A 17,066-nucleotide genomic window follows, 5' to 3' on the forward strand; every position below is an offset into this window, starting at 1 on the left:
TTTGCATTTAAAAATAAGCATATAATTCAAGAAATACTTAAACCATTCACATTCTGCACACAATCGTAACATTTTATTGACAGACAATAACTTTTCAGTTCACTTCCTACGCACAAGGTGTCTCTGTTGCTTTACTACATGAAAACAAAAGCCTTCTAAAACTGTAGACACACACACTTCAATTTCTTCAGCTAACAAAACACCATCACACAACAAAAGTTTCCTTGATTCAGCACGTTTTATTACATCATACAAGTTGTCAAGCATGTATACAGAGGCTTGATATCTTCTCCGATCACAAACAAGCAGTCATTTCTTAAAAAAGCATCCATGTTCGATGTTGTTTATTGCGTATGAAATTTATTTGTTGAAAGAATGTTCCATGACCACTTTTCGTTAGTCTACGTTTTCTTGGTTTAATCATGGAAGTACATAATTTGTGCTGATGATTATCCAATTATTTTTTCCACGGTAAAGCAACTCTACTTCCGTTTCTGCATCATCTCTTCATGGTCAAAAATGACCCCTTGTAAATATGTCCCCAGCGTTAAGGGGGGATGGAGATGCCTCCAAACAACACATACACCCTAGCCATTCCCTCCAGGAGCGTGATCACCTTCCTGATGAGACAAAATAAACAGCTGCAGTTACTGTTTCCACAAACTGCATATGTCGACGCAATGCCGATGAATACCTGAAAAGAAAATCTACAAAAGGTGAAAGAGAGAGAATAACGACAGGAATTGTGGGTTGACAAGGGTAAGGTAGTACATGTTATACACAAACAATGTAGCGACATCCTTCCTAAGTTAACCTACAGATATACATGCTTCATGTACTTTGGAATTTCTACTTGTATTTAGCGAATATGTTTGTGTCAGTGGGTATGTACATTTCTGTCCCCTTGTTCTAATTCAACATGGCTCTATAAAGTTTAAACAATAAAAAAAAAAAAAGTCACCCAACCAACAAGATCGTATGTTCTGTTTCATGAAATAACTTTTCAACCCAGAGGGGGTACCTAGAATTAATTGTAAAGTGATCTTTTCCCAAAACAAATTAAGACTTTTTTTTTTTTTACATATGTATAAATTCTATTGTTTTCATCAAAACTGTAATCTTTCAGCTCTAAAAGCTAGTTTTGTTTTCAAATTAGGAAGAGAATATTTAAGTTTTACTTGAAGAGAGTATTTTGTATCATTTTTAACTCTGGGAAACTGAAATAACAAACCTTCTTAATCATTAATGCAAAGATAAGCCAATTCTCAAATTTAAAAAAAAAATTAAAAATAAACTGAGATTATTAACCGACCAGTTATAATAGCAGCTGCGCTTGCTTGATGCTCAACTTTATCCCTGGGTAAGATTGTCGCAGACATGGCCTGACGTGTGCAAGGGAATGTAAAATATTTGGCGGAAGTTTGTCCAGGTAGTTGAGAGTCTGCTAACTCTGGTCTATCTTCCTGCACTCTGCTATTAATCCCACAGAATAACATCTGATTGGAATTGGGTGTTGACAGCCATGTTTCAAAAGATTCTATTATTTCTTTGGACTGGTGGAACTACGGCGTCTGTTTGTTGTAGGACGCTGCCGAGATCTGTCATTCCGTCGTTGGAATCTTTGTTTTTCTCTCTCTCTTTCTCTTTCTTTATCAGCTTTCTTTAACTCTGCCCTTCTCCTTTCATGTTCTGCCATGTGCTTTCTACGCATTTCTTCTTTCACAGCTATCTGCAAAACAAGAAGTGAAGATATTACCATCTAAGGCAAATAAGACTAACATTTTAGCTAAATGGACTAATTTGGGGTTTGGGTGATGATCACAGTAGGGATGACCACTAAATCCAGATTTCAAATTATCCAATATCTATTTTGAATGCAACAGATAATCTAGATATCCAAGTAATCCAAATATCTTGATATCCACATAGACCAGATTTGATGAACAATTTGTAGAAAATCTGTAGTGAAACATGAAAATGATTAATAAAATAATGTGGATAGTCCTTAAAACGGATGAACAATAAAACTATATGGATAATGCACCCTTTCGGACAATCTGGACAATTCCGATATCCAGATAAAATTTTAACCAGACTTGGCCACTCCTAGATTATACGATAGGTTTGAAAACAAAAATTAAAGAATATGCATACATAATGTGCAGAACACAAAATGGGTAATGAAAATGTTCAAACAGTGGAAACAAGATTTTGCATTGACCATGTTGAAACAACTTAAAATGAGGGAAAGTGTTAAATCTATTAAATACAAGAACTTAAAACTGAGTTTTCAACGTATGCGAAATTTTCATTGACACTAGTAGAGTACGACATGAAATAAACAAATATAAAATAACACACATTCCATACAGAACCTTATGATTCATTAGCTTCTTATATAACTATGACACTCATGAGCTCAAGACTTTATGAAAAATTGTAAAGAAATTGAAGAGCTGTGCAATCCAACACTATAAAAATATTGGCAATTTTATTGAAAATTCTACATGCCAACATCACTTAATACTAGCAGAATACCAGTAAATGATCTCTCGCCTGGTTGAAAGAAATTATTACTGCTACAAGAATAACAATAGACAATTAACAAAGCCATTATAATTAAAGATGGACCAATATGTAATTTTTGCCAAAAACAATACAGTACTGATATAAAACTTTCCAATACCGGTAACAGATATTTTACCAATCCAATGTAAAATTGCAAAAGTTCCTTAATTATTGCATGAAACCTGGTGACAGAAATGGGTTTTGGTTTTGAAAATGAACTGCAAAATTAGGCATTTCTGTACTATAAAAAACTAAGGGGCATGAACTATATTTTTATATCCAATAAAATAACTAATACTACTAGATTAGACTATTTATAGATAAATATTGCAACATTATACTGATATGCCTGAAACTGATAGAATACTGATCAATCTGCCTCATCGGTAACTATAATGTATGAGAAGTTTAATTCTGAAGTAATGCCGTTAAAAGTAATAATTAAACTGACATGAAATTATTGTAGCTGAACTTACTTGTTCTTGGGTGAGGGGAAGCCAATATATGCAAGGAGTAGATTTTGTCTTTCTGAATAAGTCATCCAGAAGTTTTGCCGGTGCATCCTCCTCTTTTTTCTTTGACTTACGAGCTGAAATTAAATCAAGAATATGTCAAGATAAATTCTGTGGGCTACAGGACTTTCTGTTTATATATATAAAGGAGCAAGAATAACCATGAGCATTTGGTGATGTATCATGGATTCTTCTGGATTGTAACCCCCTCCCCCTCCCAGATATTCAATGAGGCCTTTACAACGCATAAGTGTCCATGACTGTACAAGTAGTGGTGCCACAGTATCTCAAATGGAATATACAAGAATTAAATCTAGGAACCTCCATTCCATAGCACGTTACATCAACCCCTTTGCCACATTCCTATCATTTGAGACAATGGAGGGGTAAAAATCAGGCTAAGGTCTTGTGCTTTAACTATTCCCTTTGGACTTTTTCACTTAAGGGATTTTGTAGTTTAAAGGCATACAGTGGAACCTAAATTTTACATTCCCTAGTTTGACATTTTCTCACACTATACATTTAATCTGGATTGGCCCAATATGCATAATACTATAAAAATTTCCCAGATTTTACGTTGTTCAGCAAAGTTTTTCAACTTTGTCCCATAAAAAACGTACAATCAAGGTTTCGCTGTATTAAAATACCTGATATGTAAACCAAAAATACATTTTTCTCCACAATTATGACGTATGTCGTCATAATGATCTAATTTGAGTGAATACTTTTTTCATATTTCTTTGATTTATGTATGTTGGAGACAATTTCGTCAAAACTGTTGGAAAGCGCTTGTCTTTCATCATGATGAATTGACAAGTGTAAATTCCATACACCTGATGGTAGCTGTATGAAGGACAGCAAGTGAATCAGTTTGTCTGAACCGTTCACTTACATAAGTCGATCTCGTATTATTTTAATTTATGTGTCATATCTGGTAATAGGTGATATGTAGAGGCATGCATATTTCGTTTTTGACAAAAAAACGAAATTTGAAAAAACACATTGTAGTGTTAATTTTTCATGTTTTTGAAAGGTGTGAGATGCATTTTGTGACCATATTTTGTCACGAAATAATGTGAAATGAACTGCAAAAAGCGAAATTAACTCTTAAACACGAAATTCAGGGTTTATTCACCGACGCGACACCTTCTGAGGTCTGAATTATCCTGAGACTTATGCAATTCCCGGAAAATTGATTAATTCTGCTGTTAATTTTGGAGAAGCAAAATTGGACTCCTTTACACAGAAATAAACTTAATACTATGATAACTACATAAATGTGCTATTAGAAGTGAAATGTTAATTCTGTGGAATAAGTGTAGTTTTTAAATCAAATTTAGGATTATATTCACAATTTTAAAACCAATATGTCTTTATATATACCACTTTTCATCCATTTTTTCACCGCTATAACACCGATATTTTATTTTATTTACCGCTTTTGAACCCGAAATTGACTCAGTTTTTGTACCGAAATTTTGCTTTTTTATTTACCAAAAATATGTGCCTCTAGTGATATGTAAAGTTCTGGAAATAGGTGATATGTAAAGTTCAAACATGTCGTAAATGTAAAAATATGGACCTAACCAGTGAGATGATGGCAACTCTGTACGTAGGAATCTAGGAACGGATTCTTTAAGGCATGAACGGGTCCTGGAGGAACAACTCGTGGTGCGAACGCAAGGAAAGAATGGAGGAAGACATGTAGACTTTGGTACATGAACGGGATATCAAGGAATATCCAAGCATCCTTAAGTTATCCAGGAAATCCATATGGTGCTAACATTACATGAAGGTCAAGGACACCTACCACTCGAAAAATATTTGTGCGCAAAAGTAAGGTGGGACAGATATTTGAGTTTTTCTTCGTTTGTTCGATGAACATTGGATTGTGGTATCAGGAGCAGATGTAAGTAGCAAACTTTACATATCCTAAGTGCTATTGCATTATTGCAAGTCAATCCTTGGATCAACAGATAACCTCTACTTCGTAAATATAGCTAGCTCTCGTGTGCGGTACATTATGGCCATAATGCGGGAATTCAAGGCATTGTTAATTTGGGTGGGAAGTGTATGCTTCGAGTAGCCATCTTGGCGAGCATATACATCAGAGCGAAAACAGATGTTGTAAATAATCATCATTGTATATAATCTTTAATTCTATGTCTTAGTGTTTTTATCTCGTCGTCTGGATTGTTCCCAGCTCTTGTCATGTGTTTGTTGAGGGGTTCTGTGATGTAAGTAAACGTCTGTCAGCTGGTACAAACTGGTGTGTCTGAGGGATTGCAGTTAAGAATCTCATTTCAAGTTTATGAATATTCAAGTGCAAACGAACTTATAATTTGTCGAGCAATATTAAAACTATCGGAATTTGGTAGTTCTTTAGGCTGAATTCATGTGTGTTAATCCGTCGTCTGGTTTGGTTAAGTACATGTACTGTACATAAAGTCAGACGCAGGTTGCTCAATCAGCTGATTTTCAAGAACGGCTATGCCGATATTTGTCTACATGAAAAAGATATAAAGTACAAACAATGTAAAATAACTTGTCATCTGATCGGTGGTAACTTATGGTAATTTCCACGTTTTGTCGCTGGATATCATGCTCATTGTTGTTCAGAATAAATAAAAATACATAATTTATCTTCCGATGTTGTGTTTATATAGAACCAGAATATGCTCCTAAGTGTACAGCATGCAACAAAGTGTGATTTAATGAAAGTGTTCTCTTCCAGGAGGGGGGTTTATTTTGCACTGGTTTCTCGGTCATGATTGTTATCAAAAGTTATGAATAAGGGGTTATGAAAACGTATGATATATTTTCTCATTCACCAGTTCACAGCCCTACAACGAGGCACGACATGATCGGGCGCATAGTTGCTGCATGCAGGCAGATTTGTGAGGCAGAAGTTATTGCAGCACAGAATGATTTCAGTGTCCGTGTGCAGAAATGCACCGAGACCGAGAAAAGACAATTCGAACATCTACTGTAAGTTGGTAAATGTGCATCACACTGGGTGCTTTACCTATTCTTCTCGTTTTCGTTGTTCATTGGTTTCTGATTACTCTTTTGTTTTTCTTATCATTTCAGTTAGGCCTATTTCTCTAGTCAAACAATGGTTTGGCAATCAATTGTGAGAAAAGGACCTTTTTCGTTGGTGAAGCAGCCGTTAAACATGCCAACAAATTCCTTATTGTGCGTGACAGTACACCATTCGTTGCCAGTCCTAAGCCTGGAGAAAGTGTGAAGGGTGGTCAAAGTTGCAGTTCAAACAAAGCTTACAGTAGTATGGTGTTTCAAGAGCAGACCCATTACCATAATTGTTTGTACAGGATCTTATGTACTCTCTCCAGTGTTTGTGTTTTGCTATTTACGTACGTAATTCCTCACTTTTGAACACCAACTTCAGGGGTCGGAATTGTTTTGGTCGCCATTTTGAAACCGGTCAGTGGATTACAAAATCATGTTTGCATCCTTTTCACTTTTTCTGTGACCTTTAAAACGAGGTATTACTCGACCCCCCCTTGCCATTTGAAATTTTTGAGTTCTTCCCTAACTTTAAACCCCCTTTTTTGGGTCACACGGTTTCATCCTTTTTTAGTCCCGCAGTCAAGTTGTCATGTGGCATATCATTGGAAAGCTTGTGTCCTGAACTTTCCGAAACTGTTATGATGCTGCACTTTTCTTAATTGTTAAGCTCGGTATACTCGATTTGGCTCACCTTCCTTTTCTTGCAAAACCATTTTCTACACAGAAAATAGGTGGTACAGACAAATGTTTCATATGACAATTGTATTTTTTCCCCGCCTTTCCGAATCTGCATTCCAAACATACCCTTCCCATTTGAAAATCGCACGAACGGGACATGTGCCCTCCACTAAAACCACAAAGGGTGGCTTTCGGGCTGTTGCAAATACTTTCTACGGATTCATTGGGCCCAACTTAGTGGTGCATTTTTTTTGTTTCAACTTGATACGGTTTCCTGTGTACTTTTATGTAACAACTACATAGAAAATGCTGTGTAACTTTATTGATACTACTCTTTCTGCTCATATCTGAAAAACAATTAAAATGTGAGAAAATGTAAAATTGGGGAAAATTTTATAACATTTTGCTATATTGGGATCATCAAGAATGAACGTATAATGCGAGAAAATGAAAATACCGGAAACATAAAACTGGGGTTCAACTGTAACCACTTGCCCTCAAAACTGAATGGACCAAAACACTACATCAGCAAATTATCTCTTACATTGTAGGAAACTATAACTTGTGCATTGTTACTTTAGAGTTTTTTAAGTAACAAAACTTTTTTACCTTGGACTTCATGAGGAGTAGAACTTCGACTTCGTCTGCCTCTCTCTTTGCGGCTCTTCCTCTCCTTGTCTTTTGCCCTCTCCCGCTCTCTTTCCCTTTCCCTCCTCTCTCTCTCTAACCTTAAATCCTTCTCATCTGGGGACATCTGAACTATTTTGTCCAGATCCCATTCTCGTACCGGTGGTGGCTGCTGCAGAAATAAAGCAAATTTTACAAATAAAATTAAAGGCATGCACACACGAGTTATAAATTAAGGCTCATAGCTCGGACATAATACAGTTTTCAATTTGTTGGAACACGGAAACAAATTAAAATACACTGTCAAGGAAATGAAATCAGAAAACTTTGATGAAGGTGTGGAAAGGTATGAAGAAATGCTTTGGCAAGTTTTGCAATGTTTTTGATTTGATTTGCTTTCCTGTCACTTTTGGCTCTCCTCGAAGGTAAGGATGAGTGATGATTAGAGACATGCATATTTCGTTTTTGACAAAAACACAAAGTACGAAATAACACATTGTAATGTTAATTTTTCATGTTTCAGAAAGGTGTGAGGTGCATTTTCCTCACGAAATGATGCAAAATGACAAATATACTCTTAAAAACTAAATTTAGTGTTTATTTACAGACTCGACACTTTCTGAAGTTTGAATTATCCAGCAAGTTATGCAATTCACAGAAAATTGATCAATTTTGTGTAAATATTTGAGAAGCAAAAATGGACCCTTTATTCAGGAATAAACTTAATACTCTGTTAACTACGTAAATGTACTATTAGCAGGGATATGTTTATTTTGTGCAAAAAGTGCATTTTTAAATCAAATTTAGGATTATATTCACAATTTTCAAACCAATATCTCATTTTTACATACCGCTTTTGATCCAATTTTTCACTGCTATAACACCAAAATTTTATTTTGTTTACCACTTTTGAACCCGAAACTGATCCTGTTTTTGTACAGAAATTTTGCTTTTTTATTTACCAAAAATTGTGTTTTTATGCTTGTAATAACCGTAGACTACAAGAAAAATAATTCTAGAATGCAAGCAATACATACATACAAGAAAAACCATGAAAAATTGTTGCTCATTACTTTCAGCATGCCCCTTGTATTTCTGTTAAATAAGAAAGTTTATCCAAATCAGTAAATTTCCCATGTAGTCACATAACTACCAAATGTAAACAATTTATCGTGATAGTAATTTCTTTGGCAACCAAACCATCAATCACACTCACCTTATGTATTCTCCTCTCTGAAACTTCCGGAGCAGACACAGGGTGCTCTCGGGGAATGTCCATCCAATCATTAACCGACCGCTCTATTCTTAAAGGTTCTGTTTTCCTTGGAATTGAATCAATATCAGACTTTGAGCGATGCGAATTCATGTTTTCTCTACTTCCAAAATCAACACAAAGAGTCTTGGGATTGGACACAGGCCACCGTACACCATGCAACGCATGCCGAGTTTCGATCGCTTGATCTTCGGTTTCATACTGAAAAGAAAAATAATTATAGTTCATGACTGAAAAAGCAACACCAGGTTTTACAGAATAAATTGTCAAAATTATGAGGATAATTCATGGATTAAAAATAAAAAAAACATGGTTCATGAAAGGTCTCCAACATTAAAGAGCTTTCCAAATGAATGTTGTGCTTCTAAATATACACATTCACATAAATGTTCGCACTAAATACTATGTTTAGAATGCATAATTAATTGTAACGACAGCCAGGATTTCAACTTGGACTTTGAAACTTTCACATTCAAAATTTAATACAGTACAGTGCCGACAATTCAAGGAGGGACTGAGACAACCTTACATTACATAAAACTCTGACTATATGGAATAATCTATGGAAAATTCGAAGAGGGAGGGAGGAGGGAAAATACAGTATCTGAAAAATGGAAAATGCAGTATTGTTATGATAATTGTATTTACATTGTTCAGTATTGATGTTAGGGGGGAAAAAGTTAAGCAATATTGAATTTATATTTTAAAGAAATGGTCAAGTGCATTCTGCTTCAGGATGTCACACCATTGTCCGAGAAACAGACTGTTAGCAGGTGTTGCCCCTGGCTGTTGTTTCACATAGGGCATGGGTACTTCCAAAACAGCATGATGCTTTGTGCCTCGGATTATGCACAGCATCCTATTATCAAAACTCTACTGTACTTCTGCAACATTCACTGACTACAAGTTTGTAATATAACGGTGTCCCACTAGCTTTCGAACCCGAAAAAAAACATTATAATTTCCGAACAAACATACATAGGAAAATGAAATTCACAATACACGTACCTTGTTTCATGCTGAACACGAGGCAGGGTTGAACATAAACGCACGTGTCAAAACAAAGACGGTAGGTGGCGCGTGTGGGTTAGTGTGATGCGCGAGTCCCTGCATCGCCAGGATGGATCGGTAACCGTACCAGAACCCGTGTTCACTGTAAACAAATATTGGATATCGGGATCGTATCAGACCGTTCAACGTGAATTTGGATGCCGTAAAGGACCATTGAAGGTGGGAGTTTAGTGTGCAATTTCCCGACAGCGTATCATTGGACACATCTTCTTTGAAGATACAGTAAACACATAAGTTTACTTACACATCTTCAGTGCATTTGTGAATCAGCTGGATGATGAATAACTGCGTCTCAGTGATTTCCAACAAGACGGAGCGACATGGCATACTTCCAACGTGTCCATGGCAGAAATTGAGTCCTTTTTTGGTGACAGAATCATCTCCAAAGGATTGTGGCCGCCAAGATCCCCAGATTTGAAACCTCCGGATTTATTTTTATGGGGTTTCCTTAAAGGTTGTGTCTACAGAAACAAACCACGATCACTGCAAGAGTTGCGAAACAACATCGAGAATGCGATTCACGAGATCACACCGGAGACTCTACATCGGACTTTTCACAATGTGGAACGCCATGTATAAACATGTCTGGACGTGCAGGGAAGACACTTGCAGCACCTGCTGTGACGATCATGTATTCAGCATGAAACAAGGTACGTGTATTTTGAATTTCATTTTCCTATGTATTCTCTTTTTCTCACATTCTTTTCATTCACCCATGGACTTTGTTCTGAGCATCAAAACATACTTTTCACACTTAACATGTTGTTCTCTGTCCATTTTAAAGCATTTTAGGTATTTATGGGCTATACTCGAAATAGATAATTTTAGGAACAATAGAATTTAGGGCAATATTCATGATTTTGTTTGTTTGTTTTAAGTCCACTTTTATGCACAGATAGGCTAATTGGGAGTGGACCTACAGTTTAAAGTGGGATCCAAACCACTAAGTGTTTCCATGGAATATAGAACCCGGGACCCCTTGATTACAAGGCGACGACTTTACCACCATGCCATTGGAGGGGTCCAATATTCATGATCTAATCATAACAGTGTTCGTGTATAAAGAGTAGGGAAGGGATCAATTTGTTGACACTTTATTTGTCACTGATAAATTTTCTGATCTAAATTGTTTGTCCTGGAACCAAATTAAATGCACTGGGCAGAATAAAGTCCAACATTTCACTGATTTATTAAGAAATAAATGGAGGAAGGCTAAAAGATCGGATGGTGCCATTTGTTTAATTTCTTCATTGTAAAAGGAAAAAAAAATATATTGTAAACACACACAACACACCTCCACAAAGCACACAGACTTAATGTTGTTTATCCAGAAGCCACCTTCCTTAATCTTCCCCGTCCGTGCCAGTAACTCCTTCAGCTGGTTCACAGTGAAGGGACGAACAAGGTTAGTTATCTGCAGGATATTTGACATTTTGTTCCTGGGAGGACTAGGGGTTCTTTGGAGGCCGTGTGCATCATCTGACACTATCGATATCTTCCTCTGAATTTTACCTGCAATAAGAGATAATAAATAATATAATTTCTACATGCTTGAAAGTTAATCTTGCTGCAATTTTATGATATATATATATATATATATATACACACACACACACACGACATGCAATACCTACACTTCTCCAGCTCCCACCCGCTCCACACCAAAAAAGCCATTCCATTCTCTCTGGCCCTCAGGGGCCAGCACCTGAACACTTCACCCACCTCCCGCCAGAATTTTAACCTCCGCCTTCGCCAGGCCCTGGTCAACCGTGGATATTCTACGGAAATCAACACCCCAGAGCACAAGATATTTTTCTGCCAAGCTTCGGACAAAAGTATCATCGCAGCGAGGCGGGAACTTCCCCACCCGGATGTCTACAATCTGCTAAGGAGTCCACATTTTGATAAACTAAATGCTCTGGCAGACATGGTATCCGATGCGGAGCTGAAGATATTCATGCGAGACAATCGCTGGCGACCTTTTGACCCCCTGCCCCACCCAGCCCCCACCGAAACACCAAGAAGGAATCCCTGCACCCCCTCCCAAGCCCCTCCCCAAACAGGGGCAACACGAAGAGGAGTCGCCGGAGGATGCATCGGGGCGTCGCTGCTGGACGAAGGGAGGAGGCCAAGAGAAGAATCCACCCACCCCACATACCTGGGGAGCGACAAAGGGACTACACGAGACGGACGATACGGCGTTAGGAGGAACAAGCAGTATTAAGTAAACGATCTCAGCTCGATCCCCGGGGAGGACCAAAAAATGCTAATTTAACAACTTTAAACAAAATTCCCAAAACAAAGAAATTGACATCCCAGGAGCTTCCCTTCTGGAGATTTTTTAATTTACTTATGAAAGCTTGTGATCAAATTAAATCAAATAAATGAATCACCGCTGGAAGCCAGTGGACTCCCTGGGAATTGGGCTCGGGACTGAGATTAGAATTTAAGATTATAATTTAACAACAACTAACATATTTATCTAATTTATTATAGAGGTCTATGCAATTGTTGTAATTAACTATGTTCATTGCGTTCAAATTTGTTCTTCATGGAATGTTAAAATGCTCATATATTATTGCAATAGGGGACGGTAACGCAGGGAAATGATAATTACATATGTTTCTTTCTTCTTTACATTATATCATATAACGTAATTTTGTCATTATATATATATATCTCACAATATAATATTCACAAACAATATGCAAAATTGGTATTTTATTTTTCGTATGTAATATTAATATGTTTATATTTTCTGTACTTTACACATATATAATTTTAACAGGTGAAGGTAATACAGGGAAATCATATTTTTATTTTCATAAACATTAATCACGTACTTTTACTCCCATTACATTGATTAAATAATTAAATAATAATGTAATAAAACAAAAAGTTCTTATAATTGAGTCATTTACGTTTTCCAAATTAAGTTATATGATGTTAATCTCATACTTGGAGCAAATTCAAAAACACCGAGTCTACCAGTCTAAAATAGTTAAATCTACAATATGATATCAGACTTGATTTTCGTTGATATGACCCCAGGTAGTGAGACGGGTGTGATAGGATGCAATTTTATTTTAATTACACGTTATCTTATTTTTGGCATTTTCAACAAACTCGATGCAGGAAACATAATGCATGGCCCTTAGAATAATGTGGAGACGCAAAGACAATAAAGCATCGTTCTTCACACGGACATTGCTCCTTGTCGGTCGTGATCCCTTGTCCCCTCCGTGGAATGCAGACGCTGCACTCTTGTATCGACGTGTGCCAGATAAGAAGTTGGGCACGCGGCGGCAACGATCCTAAAGAACAAGCGAGAAGGAAACCAATATTCAAATACAAATCTCACTCTCCAAATTTTATTTTCTCTCTTCTTCCTTACTGAATGAATAGCAATTAGTGAGGGTGCAGGATGGGTCTTCTTTTGGGCTCCCTGCTCTGGTATGCCAGACTGGGGTTCAGGACTTGTGAGTTGGGTTCTGAGAATTTGATGAAGAAAATAATCTTGTATATCAAACCGCTCTGGAATGCCGGAACGGAATCCACTGCGACTCCGAGATTATGCATGCCTGTCTCACTGCCCGGGAAACGTTATTGAGAATGTTATTGAAGATGTTCTTGATAATGTTGTTAAAAATATTATTATTAATATTGTTAATACTGTCCTACCATGTAAACATAAGAGTCGAAATTAGAAACAGTACAATAATGGAAAATGTTATATTCACACTATTCACAATTGGTTTAAAAAAAAATGTGTACATGTAATGTAATGTCACTCATGGGGTTCATGGCCTTTGTTCTGCATGCCAGAACAGAAATAATATCACATAAAGTATTGTATACATCAATTGTGTCATGTATATATTCCTTTGTATAGCATTACAATTTATTATTATACCTATTTTAAAATGCAATCAAATAATAATAAATAGAGAAAATAAAGTCAAATTCGGAGCAACTGACGTCCTTGTGTATCTTTAGGAACCAGGACAATAACATACCCTCGAATGTATGCGGGAGGAGGCGGGCTTACTTCGGGGGTTCCCCCCTTATTACATGTAACGAATAGCTGTAATACGTGTATATTGGTTGCTTATGGTTGATAATTGTTTATAATTATATGATAATGCAAATTCAATATGTAATGTAATGTAATAATGGGAATTATTATTATCCCTCCATCCTGGTCACCAAGCAAATATCGCGAGCTGCCTCACACACCACTACCACCAAGAAATTGCTGCCACCAACGCACCTGCACTCATCACCCAATATCATACCCACCTCAATGAAATCAGGCACACACTACTCTCTCTTCTCCCCATTCTCCACAGTGATCCTGAAACCAAAAACATATTTCCCGACAAGCCCAGAGTGGTTTTCAAACACCCTCCCCCCCCAACCTCCAAAACATCCAGGTCCACAACACTCCTTCACCACACAACCAACACCCGCCTGCCCATAAATGCAACCGCCCTAGGTGCAAAACCTGTCCCATCCTCATTACCTCTCACACCCTCCAGGTGCACAGGGCCACTGGCAAATTTACCCTCCACCCCAAAGGGACCTGCCACACCTCAAACCTGATCTACATCCTCACCTGTAACATCTGGGGGAAACATCTATTGCCCTCAACCTCTGCATCAATAACTACCGCTCCTCCACCCACAACCTGGACTTCACTGTCGCCATCCACACCAACCACCACAACATCCCTTTCAACGACTGCTTCCGGGTAGCAATCATCGATCTCCTACCCCAACCAGCCAACACCTCTGTTCGCAAAAGTAGGGAGAGGGCCTACATATCGGCCATGAGTGCAACTACTCCACCTGGCTTGAACAAGTCCAACCAGTAACGCCCCCACCTTAGCCCACCCTCCCTCCCAACCCATACCACCCACTCAAAGTTTCCGGCGAGCCTGGTGACGAAACAGTGTTATTTTCGTTTGACGTCCGCTTCTTCTTCGATGGGGACCTGGCAACTCTGCAGGGTTCCAATTTCCGGTTCCGTCTCTTTCTTCTCACACGAAAGTTAGCGAAAATTTTCAATTTTTTCACTGTCCGGTGAGTGTTTCCTTTTACTTTCTTTGATTTTTACTTAGACCTTTTGGCCCTCCTTGCTTTTATCCATATATATATATTCACTTTGAAGAGCCATGGCCGAGAGAGTATTTGCTTCTTCAGTTTTCATTTGATTTTACACTAATTAGAATGTAAGATGACACTTGCAATTACTATTCATTAGGAATGGGACCGATTAATCGATACTCTATTGGTATTGGGCAATATAGGCATATCGGTGTATCGATAAAATTACCGATTAGTTTAACGATTCGATATATCGATAAATATCTTATAATTTAGTGCAAAATTCTGCCATTTTGTTGTAATTTTTATGCATACTCTCCATGCCCTACTTTCTAAAAAAAGTAAATATCTAAATATTCAACTTCTTTTGCACTGCACTCCAAACACACATTTATTAAGAAGATCAATGAACATTTCATGTTCTTCAAGAAACATTTCTAATTTTATATCGGATCGGTAGAATATCTGTTATCGGTATTGGTAAATTTGATATTGGCCAAAATGTCATATTGGTCCATCCCTACTACTCATACAATTACAACATTTCCTCATCGCGTCACTCCTTCTGGTATTTAGGTCCCCCTGCCAGAACAACAAAGGCCAATGTTTTATATTTCTACAAAAAGTCTTACCCCTGGGCTCTTCTCTCATTGCAGGCTGCTGCTGCTTTGGAGGTTCCGGGGGAAGGGCAGCAGGAACAACCGGCCTCATAGGAGGTAGATCAACAGTCTCAGCATCCTGGCCTTCAACCAATTCTCCTTCCTCCAACAGCTGAAGCTCACTTGGGGAGACAGGTCTTGCTTCGGGGATCAAGCTCTGAAGAGACAATTTAACCAAACCATGTGAACAACACAATCTGTTAAAAATAATAAATAATAATTAAGGGTGTGCAAGACTAAACATTTTCATTAGGACGGGAAATTAAAAAAAATATCGATGATTGGGATGTGATATGCTACTATTTCTGGACTTCCTGGCAGCGAATATCTTGAATTCTACACATTTTTTTCCTCAAGTGATTATTTTTGTATTTCTGGCATGAAAATACCCATTTCCATTAAGTTTTAAAACACTTATGGTACAAACAACTTCAAGAATTAAACACTTAATACATAATCATTCAAAATTTCCCAATTGTTCAGGAACAAGAACAAGTTAAAGAAAATTTTTCTTCCACACCCACACTTAATAATAATAACTAGTCCCATTAGCAAGGGACTAATATGAAACTATAACAATACCAATAAAGGACAACTGTAACATTAACTCATTGTCATAATTGATATTGTATTGAAATTAAATACCCAACATTCCATAAAAGACTTGGCCATTTCGTTAATAAATGTAAAGAGGTAATTGCAATGGATTTTGTCAGAAAAAGAAAGAACTCCAAATTTAGAAATATACCTTACAAAATCAAGGTACATTAATTATTCCATTATATTCATAAAGTTTGGGCAGAGCCCTGGTCGAAAATGTATTTTTCACTTAGATTTGTTTTATTCTCAACTTTGCCATCCCTGTGAAAAGTTTTGCACAATATTAACAGATTATTCAGTTGTTTCTCGCTTTCCATTATTTTTAAGAACATATTTCTGGAAGTGTAGTTTTTGTTTTATACAGACTCAGGAGAGAAGTTTCTTATTAATGTATTTTCTTGCTTGTTTCTAATATTAATGTGAAGAGGAAACAACATGTACATATTCTAAATGCTCAAAATCTACTTACCTTTAAAGAGGCCGTGGAAATAGACAGAACAGGTTTCTTAGCAGCTGATCCAGCGCTTCTCCACTTCCTCTTTCTAGGTATCAAATTCTTTTTGTCTGGTGAAATTTGACCTGTACTATCTGAAAAAGAGTTTCCGTTATTGTGCTAGTTGTACACTATTGGATTATTAGCAATAAAAAAAAATACCACTTAAAACTCACAACTATCAAACTGGTTTATAACAACTTAACATAGTTTAAAATATTTATAAATTTTTAATATCTAATTACAGACCAATGATACTCGATCATAACAATCTGCCAGTTACATAATGGGCCCGTTCCGATAGTCGCACAAGTTTAACATGTTAAACGAGTTATGGTAACTGGCCATCCCATAAGTGTCCTCGTACTTTTCCTGAGGTTCGTTATGCTGTCCAAAAAGTTGCTTTCCGTGCAAGAACGAGATTCACTAAACACACAGGCCAGGAGACTA

At 37.1% G+C, this 17,066-nt stretch overlaps 1 protein-coding gene across 4 annotated transcripts in view; it reads right to left on the reverse strand.

Annotated features, from left to right (window-relative positions):
- The window catches only part of Acn (apoptotic chromatin condensation inducer acinus), a 33,363-nt gene continuing 16,297 nt past the window's right edge, over positions 1-17,066 (reverse strand). For 2 of the 4 annotated variants that reach the window (XM_083139156.1, XM_083139153.1), the window contains exons 8-14: positions 16,593-16,711; positions 15,497-15,680; positions 11,054-11,271; positions 8,632-8,889; positions 7,398-7,587; positions 3,045-3,157; positions 1-1,729 (exon numbers count right to left, since the gene is read on the reverse strand). In XM_083139156.1, the coding sequence (XP_082995282.1) occupies positions 1,541-1,729; positions 3,045-3,157; positions 7,398-7,587; positions 8,632-8,889; positions 11,054-11,271; positions 15,497-15,680; positions 16,593-16,711 (1,271 nt within the window). In that variant the 3' untranslated portion in view covers positions 1-1,540. The remainder of the gene's footprint in view (positions 1,730-3,044; positions 3,158-7,397; positions 7,588-8,631; positions 8,890-11,053; positions 11,272-15,496; positions 15,681-16,592; positions 16,712-17,066) is intronic. The other 2 variants (XR_014443590.1, XM_083139155.1) reach the window with 2 other exon arrangements.

Source organism: Lepisma saccharinum, chromosome 17 (assembly GCF_977018435.1).
Source record: "Lepisma saccharinum chromosome 17, izLepSacc3.1, whole genome shotgun sequence".
NCBI classification, from domain to species: Eukaryota; Metazoa; Arthropoda; class Insecta; order Zygentoma; family Lepismatidae; genus Lepisma; species Lepisma saccharinum.